At 38.4% G+C, this 13977-nt stretch overlaps 1 protein-coding gene across 14 annotated transcripts in view; it reads left to right on the top strand.

Moving 5' to 3' along the window:
- EIF4G3 (eukaryotic translation initiation factor 4 gamma 3) overlaps positions 1 to 13977 on the top strand; it is a 330614-nt gene that overhangs the window by 277013 nt on the left and 39624 nt on the right. For all 14 annotated transcript variants that reach the window (XM_038531720.1, XM_038531722.1, XM_038531709.1 and 11 more), the window contains 5 exons: positions 4092 to 4238; positions 4677 to 4913; positions 6127 to 6231; positions 7810 to 7942; positions 12231 to 12325. In XM_038531720.1, the coding sequence (XP_038387648.1) occupies positions 4092 to 4238; positions 4677 to 4913; positions 6127 to 6231; positions 7810 to 7942; positions 12231 to 12325 (717 nt within the window). The remainder of the gene's footprint in view (positions 1 to 4091; positions 4239 to 4676; positions 4914 to 6126; positions 6232 to 7809; positions 7943 to 12230; positions 12326 to 13977) is intronic.

Genomic DNA, 13977 nt, shown 5'->3' on the forward strand with positions numbered 1-13977 from the left:
GGACTACTGCTAAATGAAAATTATAGCTGTCTAAAGGATCTTTTTCTCACTGTTGCACATCACCTTTCATTTTTGCTATTATCCATAATTACACTGCAAACATCTACCTTGTTCATTGTTGTGGACTATATGTTTGTGTTTCCCACCCTTAATTCATATGTTGAAGTTCTACCCATCAATCTGCTGGTATAAGTAGGTAGGGCCTTTGGAAGATAATTAGGTTTAGATGAGATCATAAGGGTGGAGCCTCCAAGGTGAGATTAGTGCCTTTACAAGAAGAGGAAAAGGGATGCCTTGGTGTCTCAGTGGTTAAGGGTCTGCCTTCAGGTCATGATCCCAGAGTCCCATATTGGGCTCCCCATGGGGAGCTGCCTTCTCCCTCTGCCTATATCTATCTGCCTCTTTCTGTGTGTCTCTCATGAATAAATACATCTTAAAAATAATAATAATAAGAGGAAGAGACACTGGAGCTTCCACTGCCACTACTTGAGGATACAGGAGAAAGCAGCTGTCTGTAAATCAGGAAAGGGATGTTCACCAAAACTAAATCTACTAACACTTTCCAACCTCCAGAACTGTGAAAAATAAATGTCTGTCATTTAAGCTTCCATTCTATTGTAGTTATTAAAGCAGCCCTCACAGACCGAGACATCCACTCTTTGTGTCTCTTCTATTTCATTGGGTTTCCTGACCAATGTCCAGCAGACAACCCAGGCTGACTTAATAATGCCATGACCCTGTTGAATTTATCATCTCAAGTACCAAGAAGTTACCATGCGTCACCATTCTCATAGAATATGTTCTCACTGGCCTATTTCCATATTTCCACCACCCTATTAATCATCCCCAAGGATATTAAATCCATGTTCCAAAACAAGTCCTTAGGAGGTTGTGTAGCTAGACATTCATTCACACAAGATTTGTATAATTGCACACCTGTGGCCATTCTGCTAGTTATTTAATTTTAGTATTTCCATTTGGTTATATCTAAAAAGCTGCTCTATAATCATTTTTTAATATGTGTACATGTGAAATCTGTGATCATCATTTTGAGATAGTAGCTATTCATATCTCTTGCCGTTTGTAGATTTCTCCCTAATTTCTTGGTGGGCTGACTTTGCTTATATACATTTTTTGGCACCCATGTTATTACAATTTAGATTGCTCTTTTTAATCATAAACATGTCAAATGCAGTTCTAAGGATATAAGCATGTTAGTTGATTAGACTCTTGCAATGTGCCAGCCACTATCATTTGAATTACTTAAACTAATCTCCTGTAATCCTTCCATCAGTCCTAAAAGATAGATGTTATCATCCTCATTTTAGAAAGAAATAGAGGTTTGGTGAAACTAAGCAACTTGACCAAAGACACCTGGCAGAGCTGGGATTAGAACTGTTTCCAAAGTTCCTGTTTCAACAGCTATTTTATAATGTCCCTCAGTCTACAGTCATTGGAACATCTCCTTTTGTAGATGAAGGGACTGAAGCTCAATGTTCAGTGTTTCAAATATCCCATTCTTCTCTGTAATTTACAAAGTGCTTCTGCTCAACCTGTTTCATTGAATATAGCTGCACTCTAGGGTGGACTTTGGGCATTGTGTCTCCTTTGTTTTGGAGGATGAAACTGAAACTTGAGTTAAAAGAATTGCCTTTATTTAAAAGTAAGTCAGCATATCTTCCATTCCTTAACCCAACACTTTGAAAATACCCTTCCCTATGTAAAAGGTCTAAAAAGCATAGTTTTTTTACATCTTTTGAGTAGGAAAAGCTCTCCCTTGCTTTGTGTTATTTCTACTTGCTTCCTATAAAGCAAACTTCCTGAGTTGTATTTATTTAATTTTATTCATTTTCATTCTGGTTCCTCTTACCATGAGAGGGTGGCTTGGATTTTCATAGTGTTGTCCATATTATTTCCATTTTCTGCACAATGCCATCCATAATACAAGAAACATCTCTTTAGACTGATAGTGGCCCAGCTGATTTTTGTTGTACCAATTATGTCCATAGTATTAATGTAGATGATGCTGGTAAATATATGAAGAATCTGGATAGAACTTCTTGGGTGGTTTATTCTTATAAAGTAGCAAATTGGAAACAAATGCTGGGGATTTTTTTCTATTGATTTTTTAAAGTTTTAGTTTGTTCTGGAACCTAATACCATGTTGTTGTTCTATTGTGTACTACCTTACTCATGGATATGCTTTCTGGTTCTCTTTTGTAGTACATTGTTACATGTTCTGGGCCCTAAATACAGTCAACCTTTGGCTTTACCTTTGGCAAGCCTTTGTTTTCATGTAGTATTTCTTTTCTTGAAAGATGATTCAATGCCTGGCATCCTTTGTAATCGTGGAATAGGCCTGAGTATGAAATTATGTATAGTCACTTTAATTTGTTTGGCCTGAATTTGGAGATGAGAACATGTTAGCATTTTTATGCTTGTCAAAAGAAATATTTTACAATCTTACCCTCTTCCTGACTTAATGTTTTCTGCTGAAAAAGAGTTTAATGAAACACTTGCTTTCTTGGTTGGTTAGAACTGGACTTGTTGGAACAGCTGGCTGGCTCAGTTGGTGGAGCCAGTGACTCTTGATCTCAGGGCTGTGAGTTCAGTTCCAGCCCCATGTAGGGTGTAGAAATTACCTAAAAATAAAATCATTTAAAAAAAAAGGGAACTGGACTGTTAAATGGTCTTTCATATGTTGTAGGGAATCTGTTGGAGAGTATGTCCCATCAGTTTTAGCACAAATCCAGTATAGAATCATAGTCCTCATTTTCAAAAAGTTTCTCTAGCCATTCAACCTTAATCAGCAGCTGTCCATGTTCATTCTGGTTGATAACATTAACTCTTTTGTGAGTATAAATACAATGCATTCTGTTTTGTTTTTTTTGTTTTTTTTTTATCATTCTCTAAACCTAAGGCAAAGACCAATGCATTTCAGAACTTTGGGAGCCAGTTTATGATACCAGAAAAACCATTTTGCCGTGTTGTGTGGTAGCTGTTCAAAATTTTGCTCAGGGTGATTACATGTGTAAAATGGTAAAGTTTAGTTTGTCACTGCACCAGTCTACTTTCTTAGAAGAATATCTGTGTTTAGTTACACGTAACCTTGAAGATGTGAGCTATTGCTGTTACTAGAAAGTAGTTCTGAGACTTGAATGGAAATCTTGTGAGCATCTTGCCTGCACATGGTCTAACCCTTCCAGGCTGAGTCTTCCTGTGTAACAAAAGAATGTTTCTAAGGTGGCCATTTTTTAGACTGAACTTTTGGAAAACTAGTATTTTCTTTCGGCACATAAGAAATAATCGGGAAAAAAATAATAATAATAATCGGGGATCCCTGGGTGGCGCAGCGGTTTAGCGCCTGCCTTTAGCCCAGGGCGAGATCCTGGAGACCCGGGATCGAGTCCCACGTCGGGCTCCCGGTGCATGGAGTCTGCTTCTCCCTCTGCCTGTGTCTCTGCCTCTCTCTCTTTCTCTCTCTCTCTCTCTCTCTGTGACTATCATAAATAAATAAAAATTTAAAAAAAAGAAGAAATAATCAGTAAACATAGTGTATTGATAGTCAAATTAAGTACCAGCATCACAGTGTTAATGATGTTCCCCTGAAGAGAAGATATCTCAAAAATCCTCAAATTTGTCCTCACACCCGCCCCCTCTGCTTCTTTCTAGAATAAGGATCCCACCAACAACAGTTTTCCTATGGCCATGCTTTTATGTCATTTCTGTTTGTTCCTTTAAACAAAAGTACCTACAATGGTAGTAAGGAAAACCGAGGTAAAACCCTAGAGAGTTACAAAAGGTCTAGATAAGAGCAGAATTGTAGTTGTTATTAATAAGACATGAATTTCAAAGTCAGCTAGAGGCTCAACCAGCCATAAAGATATAATACATTTATATGAGAGGAATGTATATCTTTTCTGTATAAAATTGCAGACCTCTTACCACTAAAATATGAAATGTGTAAAGCTAAATTGTGTACTTCTTATCAAAGCTTACCTGTAGTTCAATAATGAAAATCGATGTTTTGAAAGAATCATCAAATGTCATAAGTAATCTTAATGATTTTACAATTTCCTGTATGGATACAGCTGAAAGTGCCCATGGCAGACAAACCTGGTAACACAGTGAATTTCCGGAAGCTGCTACTGAACCGTTGCCAGAAGGAGTTTGAAAAAGATAAAGCAGATGATGATGTCTTTGAGAAGAAGCAGAAAGAGCTCGAAGCTGCCAGTGCTGTGAGTATTTTCACAAAAAGGGAGCGTGCTTGTCCTCTCTTTGTGTTATTGAATAGAATTTTCATGAAGCCTGTTATATCTTCCTGCTACTTCAGTAGATGCCTGTGGCCTTTTTTTCATGTGGAAACATTATATTGAAGTTTAGAGGAATGCTTTATTCCTTTTAGTGCCACCCGTTACAGCCACTCAACCTAAGATAGGAATTTAGATCCCAGATTTCAGAGAGGTCATTGAGTTCCAGAAATCTGAAAAAAAAATGCAAAGTTTTGGGTGTAGCTCAGTTTTCTGAGGAGAAGATCTGCAGTTGCTATCAGACTCTCAGTGTACCCATGCCTCCCACAAAGGGATAAGACTGTGAGTCAGAGTGTATATTCTTAGCCTCTCCTATGGAATATGGTTGTCTTCATCAAGCTCCTATTACCCTTCCATACACAACAGCCAGAGGAGAAGACAAGGCTTCATGATGAACTAGAAGAAGCTAAGGACAAAGCCCGGCGGAGATCCATTGGTAACATCAAGTTTATTGGGGAACTCTTCAAACTCAAGATGCTGACAGAAGCCATCATGCATGACTGCGTGGTGAAGCTGCTGAAGAACCATGACGAGGAGTCCCTGGAGTGCCTGTGCCGCCTACTCACCACCATTGGCAGAGACCTGGACTTCGAGAAGGCAAAGGTGAGCACCCTGGTCTCAGAAGCACCCAGTATGGCCTCTGTCAGTTGCAGAAAAACTAGAACCATTAACAAGAGTATACCATGTCACCCTGGCAGTCTAGGCTGCTACTTTGTCTTCTTTTGCCCTTTTTTTTTTTTTTTTTAAGATTTTATTTATTTATTCATGAGAGACAGAGAGAGAGAGGCAGAGGCAGAGGGAAAAGCAGGCTCCATGCAGGGAGCCCAACATGGGACTCGATCCCCGGTCTCCAGGATCACGCCCTGGGTTGAAGGCAGCGCTAAACTGTTGAGCCACCCAGGCTGCCCTTCTTTTGCCCTTTTCATTATCAGTGTTTGGCCACTGAGCTCTGTACCATCTCTCCATCATGGTCAGAAGTGAAGAAGGTCCCAAATGATATAAAGGCCAATTTATGAATTGTTCAGGTTATATGTCACTTGTCCTTTCTCTGCGTGACCATTTCACAGATCATTTGCATGTGTAGCAAATGGCAGAAATAAGAGAATAGAATAGCTATTGTGGGTCAGGACTGAGGTGATATGGAAGTGAATATCCAGTAGTTTTCTTAAGTTTATGCCTGAATTAAGCACAGGGCTATCTAACCATAATTTTAAAAAATCATTAACAGTATTATGTCTCAAATATAACATGGTGCTCTCCAAGTAAAGGGTAGGAAAATTAGAAATGCTTCAAAGAAATATCAGATGTTTCATAAAATCTGAATCAGCTGGGATTGTCTGTAGCAAAAAAATCCAAATATCAGTGGTTTTTATGCAAGACTTAGGTTTATTTCTTACTCCTGTAAATCAACTTCATACAGAAGTGAGAAGTCTGAGGCTGGTCTCGTGGCTTAGAGATGATAATTGGTCCAGTTCCTCCAGCTTAACTTTCTGTCATCCCCAAGGTATAACCCTTGTTCTTACCATTCTCAGCAGAGAAGATTGGAAAGGGGCAAAGGACACAGCCACCTCTCTCTTAAGGAAGGTTCCAGGGGCTGCAGCATGTCACTTCCATTTATATTGTTTACCTGTGATTAGTCACAGGACTACAGCCCTTGGAATACATAACCTTTATTTTGGGCATGATATGCTCAATTAAAAATTCTACCTCATCATTTGGATATAAGTTGTATTCCTAAGCCATTTAAAACATCTATATGGTAAACTTACACTCAAATTCCTCAGGCGGGATTACAGAATGATTTTGTCTCTTGTAGCCACGTATGGACCAGTATTTTAATCAGATGGAGAAAATTGTGAAAGAAAGAAAAACCTCATCTAGGATTCGATTCATGCTTCAGGATGTAATAGACCTAAGGCTGGTAAGTAGAAAAATGTAAGGCAACTACTCTAGTCTCTTTTAAGGAATTGGGTTGGAGGGGATGTCCTAGTATGTACATGTGTAAAAAATGCTACAGGAAGGAATTCTGGAAATGCATTGATGCACTTCCGTGACAGAGCTGTGTGAAAGGATACAAAGGTAGTATACCTACCTGCCTATTACATTTCTTCTCTCTACACTCATCAAACCACATGGCATTTTTTAAATCAGCCATTCTGAATTCAAACTGTGATCACTTAAATTTAGTTTTAGGGTGCTAAATCATCAGGAGTCCTCATCTTCAAAATGATTATATTTAACTTCTCTGAGTCTTACATTTTTATCTCTAAAGTGGGGATGTTGCCTACCTTGCACATATGTTGCAAAGCTTCAATGAGGTGATTAGGTAAAGTGCCCACCTCATAGGAGATGTTGGTGTTTCGTCTCTATTTTTATTCCTGTACATTCTCCTCTTCTGCTGTTGCTGTTTCCCGTTTTTCATATACATACAGTGTTTACCACTATCACCTCTTTTCTCTCTTCTTATTTTAAGTCCTATAGGGAATATACTGCAGCTGATCCTAGAGAAAGAGAATGCAGGCCGTATTTCTTCCCTGCCCTATATCTAGACCAGATAACACTGATGGTGATTCTTTATCTTACTAAAGGTTAAATGTGACCTCAGGATTCTTCTTATTACCAAAGCCACTACCAGATGATCAGAATTTGTGTGCTAATAACTATTTGCCATCCTTGCCTCTAACAAATGTAAAACTTCTTCACCCATGCCCTCAATTACTTGTACCTATATCAGGTGTTGGAATTATGGCTGGAAAATAAAGGGAGAAGAATAAATGTGATTAAACAACTTGTCTTGTTCTTAATAGTATAGGGCAGAGAGTGGCTCTTTGTGCAGGGTATCAGAACCATGATATATGAGGAATGAAAAATGCTAGTCATCCTTGATTTAGAGCCACCATGGAATGTGATTTGAATTAGGTATTAATAACCCAGATTAAGGCAAGATGAAAAAACCCTGAGGTTTCTTGATTCCTTTTCTGACTCCTCCTCACAAATATAGAAGATAATGTTTCAAAAATACATTTGGATCCATTTTTCACTCTTTTTATTCATTGGCTATTAGAATACTCAGCATATAGTAGTTCACGTTGATTGAGACTAATTTAATTCTTTTCTTTTAAGATTTATTTATTTGAGACAATGAGAGCATGCAGGGAGTGAAAGGCAGAGGTAGAAGAAAAGAGAGAATCTCAAGCAGACTGCACGCTGAACACAGAGCCTAATGTGGGGCTCAGTCTCACGACCCCAAGATCATGACCTAAGCTAAAATCAAGAGTCTCATGCTTAACTGAGCCACCCAGGCACTGAGACTGGTTTAATTCTCTCTCCCCCGAAAAATGCACATAGTGCCATCTCTTAAGATGAAAAACTGCTATACTACAGATTTTAAAGTTCTTTTACACTTTTCCATCAGTGAGAAGTATCAAATAGATTTTCAGATTTTTGTCATGTTCATTTTTTGTTTTCTGGCTAATAATGTTGTTTTCTCCTTTTATAGTGCAATTGGGTATCTCGAAGAGCAGATCAAGGGCCTAAAACTATTGAACAGATTCACAAAGAGGCTAAAATAGAAGAACAAGAAGAACAAAGAAAGGTCCAGCAGCTCATGACCAAAGAGAAGAGAAGAACAGGTGAGGAGTGGAGTCCACTGGGTTGTTAGGGAAACTAGAGAGATGAGGGACAGATGTTTTAGAATTCTTCGTTTAGATCTGAAATGACCTCAGAAAGAATAAACCCAAGAATAGAGTGGTAATTGGTAAGTGAAGCAGTGTCAACCTAGAGCCTGGTTTTTAAGTAAAAGCCACGAATGCAGAACTCAATATGGTTTGAATACTTTATAGTCAGTAATCAACAAGACTTTACTCAGTATATTCTGTATACTCAGTATTGGTGAGGGATATGAAAAGAAGTGGAAGATACAGTTTCTTTTCTCTGAAAGCTTATAGTTTTTCTGGGAAGGCAAAACTAATAAGGGAATATTTTTCAAATAAATAGAAGATAATACCAATTATGAAATGTAATCTTTATTAGGTTTTAGGGACCCCTGGGTGGCTTTGGCTCAGGGAATGATCCTGGATCCAGGGATTGAGTCCCGCATCGGGCTTCCTATGAAGAGCCTACTTCTCCCTCTGTCTGTGTCTCTGCCTCTCTCTCTGTGTCTCTCAGGAATAAATAAATATCTTAAAAAAAAAAAAAAAGTTTTAAAACTCAGAGGAAAAATAAATAAATAAAACTCAGAGGAGAAGAAGGAAAGCTAGAAGAGATCTTTATTTGAGAAAGGCACCTTTGAGCTGGGTCCTGGTGGATGGTAAATATTTGGAAGGAAAGGAGTAATTTTAGTCATGAAATTAAAATATGTATGTAAAGAGGCAAAGAGAAGCCTGATTGGAGCAAAATTTAAGTATTCACGATCAGTGGGGAAAATGTTTGTTTGGAAGAATGGAGCCAGATTAAGAACTTTTGACTTGATAGATGGTTGACATTAAGAAGCGATCTTAAGGGATCCCTGGGTGGCGTAGCGGTTTAGCGCCTGCCTTTGGCCCAGGGCGCGATCCTGGAGACCCGGGATCGAATCCCACGTCGGGCTCTCGGTGCATGGATCCTGCTTCTCCCTCTGCCTGTGTCTCTGCGTCTCTCTCTCTGTGTGTGACTATCATAAATAAAAAAAAAAAAAAAAAAGCGATCTTAAGATCTTAAGTTTTCGAACAAAAGGATAATGTCATGGTAGCAGTATGTAAATAAAATAGGCCTATGTGTTTTAAATGATGAATAAAAGGGGTACACAACTCAAAAATGTTACTGTTGCTGAAATCATGGTAACAATAATTATAAAAGGAAGAAATGGGGGGAAAATATGAAAGGTGAAATAGAAGGCATTTTATACCTGAGAAAATAGAAAGTTCATGGACTAAATTTAAGAATAATGGACGAGGAAACCTTTTCTCAGCAGGGAAATGATCATTCTTCTCATAAGCCTTTATTTTGAGGTGGCAGGAGGGCATCCAAATAGGACCACTCATTTGTCTACTGTGCTGTTAAGTGAGCATTGTAGTTACTGGGTCATGTAAGTGTAATGGTTGAGAGCATAGACTCTGGAGCCAAACTATCTGGTTTTAAACTTTAGCTCTCCTAGCTGTATGACCTTTCACAAGTCACTTAATATGTAAAATGGATTTAATCACTGTTTCTAGGATTTGTGTGAGGATGAAGTGAGGTAAATAATATGTAATGTGTTCAGCTTAGCAACTGGCACTTGATACTCAATAACCACGTAGCTATTATTTATCACAGACAGTAGAGCTCATAGTGAAGTTACAAGAAATGAATCCTCCATGAAAGAAAGTGTACTTAAGTTTCATGGGACACCATACTTCCTCACCTTCTTCACTCTAGTACTTAGCATAGTGCCTTTCACGTAATGACTTCTATTTATTTTTGAACTAGAATGAAAGCCCAATCCACGGAGGATGTCCATAGAAGATGTCTTTTCTAATAAAAGAAAAGAACTCTTGGAAAAGTGACAGATAAAAAACAAGTGCAGTGGAAGGAGCACTAGGATATAAGAAACAGGAAACAAGTTTGTTCATGATCAATAATGTCAGCAAAAAGAGTGTCATGTATTTGAGGATCAGAAAAAATTTGGATAGATAATTTGGTCTTTCATTCCGCAAATATTAAGTGCCCATTGCTTAATAGGAGAGACAAAATCCCTTCCTTCATGCAGCTTCCATCATACCAGGGGGACAGATGAAAAATGCTTGTATGAAATACGTAATTTTGTCAGATCACTTTGTTCTAGAAAAAAAGATAAAACAGAGGAATATGAGTGGTGCCAGGTTTGGTGGGTAAAGGTACAATTTTAAATAGGGTGGTTGGAGTGCCGATTAAAGCTGGAATTTGAGTGAACACCTAAAGTAAGTATGAAAGAATTAAGCCTTGGTGGATATCTGGGGAAAGGTTTTTAGGCAAAAGGAATAGTAAGTAAAAGGCCCTGAAGTAGCATTTTCAGGGAATCGCAAGGAGGCCAGTTTGGCTGGAGCAAAGAGCATTGGAAGATGGGGTTTGAAAGACCCCAGTAATCAGTAATCAGGGGGCCTGATTACTCAGACTTTGTAGGCCATTTAGAAGGAATCTGTTTTTTTGTCTGAGTGAGATGGAGAGATTAACAGGAATGTTTTGAATAGAGAAGTGACAGGACCTGACTCATGCTTAATTAGAGTCCTGCTGGCCACCATGATGTAAATAGTTGATGGTGGAAGCAGTTGAGTTAATGAAGATGTTTTTGTACTAATCAATGAAATGTTGCTAGAGAAAACCAAAACAATGGTGTTGGTAATAATAAGATGAGCTAAATGCTGAATATATTGTAAAGGTTGAACTGACAAGATTTGCTGGCAAATTGGGTGCCAATGTGAGAGAAGTAGGAATCAGGTTTCTACCTGAGCAGCTGATAGGTTGGAGAAGCAGGCTTTTAGGGGAATGATGGAAGTATATGTGTCATTTGACACCATTAGGCGAAATAAACTTTAATGATTTCCAACTGATTTCTCCTGAAATTCTAATCATGAGCTATAAACAAGAATGGGCCCTCCTGTGTCTAGCACTGAATCTCTAATCATTAGGTTCAGTTTCTCCTAGGTCAGTGTGTCTCATGGTATTCCTATGTGATATTTTCATGTCATCCTGGGCGTTAAAAAGACTTTCAGCTTTACAATCTCTTTTGTCCTTTTCTTTGATTTTGATTGGAGCTGCTGAGTTGAAAATACTGTTTACTCTTTTTTTTTATAAATTTATTTTTTAATGGTGTTCAATTTGCCAATATATAGAATTACACCCAGTGCTCATCCCATCAAGTGCCCCCCTCAGTGCCCATCACCCAGTCACCCCCACCCCCTGCCCACCTCCCATTCCACCACCCCTAGTTGATTTCCCAGAGTTAGGAGTCTTTCATGTTCTGTCTCCCTTTCTGATATTTCCCACTCATTTTTTCTCCTTTCCCCTTTATTCCCTTTCACTATTTTTTATATTCCCCAAATGAATGAGACCATATAATGTTTTGTCCTCCTCTCATTGACTTATTTCACTCAGCATAATACCCTCCAGTTCCATCCACGTCGAAGCAAATGGTGGGTATTTGTCGTTTCTAATGGCTAAGTAATATTCCATTGTATACGTAAACCACATCTTCTTTATCCATTCATCTTTCGATGGACACCGAGGCTCCTTCCACAGTTTGGCTATTGTGGACATTGCTGCTATAAACATCGGGGTGCAGGTGTCCCGGCATTTCATTGCATCTGTATCTTTGGGGTAAATCCCCAGCAGTGCAATTGCTGGGTCATAGGGCAGATCTATTTTTAGCTCTTTGAGGAACCTCCAGACAGTTTTCCAGAGTGGCTGCACCAGTTCACATTCCCACCAACAGTGCAGGAGGGTTCCCCTTTCTCCACATCCTCTCCAACATTTGTGGTTTCCTGCTTTGTTAATTTTCCCCATTCTCACTGGTGTGAGGTGGTATCTCATTGTGGTTTTGATTTGTATTTCCCTGATGGCAAGTGATGCAGAGCATTTTCTCATGTGCTTGTTGGCCATGTCCATGTCTTCCTCTGAGAGATTTCTGTTCATGTCTTTTGCCCATTTCATGATTGGATTGTTTGTTTCTTTGGTGTTGAGTTTAAGTAAGTTCTTTATAGATCTTGGAAACTAGCCCTTTATCTGATACGTCATTTGCAAATATCTTCTCCCATTCTGTAGATTGTCTTTTAGTTTTGTTGACTGTATCTTTTGCTGTGCAAAAGCTTCTTAACTTGATGAAGTCCCAATAGTTCATTTTTGCTTTTGTTTCTCTACTGCTTACTTTTTGACTGCCAAACTGATTTGAGGTATATGATAGAGTGGCTTGCTCTATTCTCCCTGCAGGTGTCCAGAGAGTGGATGAAGGTGGATGGAACACTGTACAAGGTGCCAAGAATAGTCGGGTACTAGACCCCTCAAAATTCCTTAAAATTACTAAGGTGAGTATGACATTTAAAACACAACTTAAAACAGCTTGATAATGTAACTCTCAAAATTATTTCTTGCTCACATAAAATAGCCATATGGCAGATTTTATAGAGGAGTGGTTTTTTTTTAGTGCAGATGCTTTTCTGCACGTCAGTATTTTTTTTTTAAGATTTTATTCATTTATTCATGAGAATGCACAGAGAGGAGAGAGAGAGAGAGGCAGAGACACAGGCAGTGGGAGAAGCAGGCTTCATGCAGGGAGCCTGACGTGGGACTTGATCCAGGGTCTCCAGGATCACACCCCGGGCTGCAGGCGGCGCTAAACCGCTGAGCCACCGGGGCTGCCCTGCACGTCAGTATTGATCCCTGTTTTCTTATATAATTGTCCTGGTGTTAATCCTTTTCATTTTTTAAAGGACTTACTAAGGGGGAAGTGACTAGTTTAATTCTTAAAGTTATAAGATGCTTGCTATAAGAGAAATGATAATGAAGATGCTTCAGAAGTTATAAATTATAAGCTTTACACAATATAGCCTTAGCCTTAAGGAAAAAAAAAAAAAAACCCAGCTACCTATTTAAGCCTAACTTGAAAGGAATCAATGGTTTGCCATTTCCAAGGCCTAAAAGAAAGCACAGAGGACCTACTACTAGAAATCATTCTGTGTTGAAGATTTAATACATTCTACCTTCCTCTCTCTTGAGAATCCATTGGCAGTAAGAGGAAAGAGGTTTCTCTTAGCAGACATTTTCAGCAGAAGTTGATCACTGTCCATCAGGTGAAGAACCTGGAGAACAGAGAAAGTGGCATTATCTTTTGTAAAAGTGGAAACCTCTACAGCCAATGGGTTTTACCAATCATTTGCAAGTCTAGTTTGATCCTTTGTAAAACAACTTTCCATGGTTCTGAAAATTGGTTGCCTGCCAGTAGGATACTAAAGTCAATCTAAAGCTACTATGGAGGGATGCCTGGGTGGCTCAGCAGTTGAGTGTCTGCCTTTGGGTCATCGGACTTCCTGCATGTAGCCTGCTTCTCTCTCTGCCTATGTCTCTGCCTTTCTCTCTCTGTCCTCATGAATAAATAAATAAAATCTTGAGAAAAAATAAAGCTACTGTAGAAACATCAAATGAAAGAAGAGAACTGACAGAAAAAGAAAATTGGATGAAGATGGGCTATGTCATTTTTGTCTTTATTTCAAAGTATTGCTTCAGGATAGTACATTAAGTCTCTAGATCGCTCTTGATTTTAATTAACTAGGATCCTGTTCTCAAAGATTCTTGTCCATTCGCTGGTTATTGATGTCTCCGTGCAGAGATTCCATTGCTGAATACAGCAATGATTCCCATCCACTTCTGTTTGTAGCAAGAGACTATTTTAACCAAAATCTTAAGAGAATTCATACAACATCAACCCAACATCTTTGAAAATTACATCAGTACTTAATAATAATATTATCTGTGTTTTTAAATATTGTTTCAGTTCATGGATGCTATAAAAAACAATAGTGCTGGTAAAACTACAACATTATTAATATTTAGAAAGTTTGTTAATTTTTAATAAATTTTGTGTGTAGGTACTCTACTCAAATACCTTAGAAAAATACCCTAAAAATATTTCAAAACCATTTAAAAAATAGATTGTTAATTGGGAGAGATTTATGTGAAA

The sequence above is a fragment of the Canis lupus genome, chromosome 2 (genome assembly GCF_011100685.1).
Source record: "Canis lupus familiaris isolate Mischka breed German Shepherd chromosome 2, alternate assembly UU_Cfam_GSD_1.0, whole genome shotgun sequence".
Classification (NCBI taxonomy): domain Eukaryota; kingdom Metazoa; phylum Chordata; class Mammalia; order Carnivora; family Canidae; genus Canis; species Canis lupus.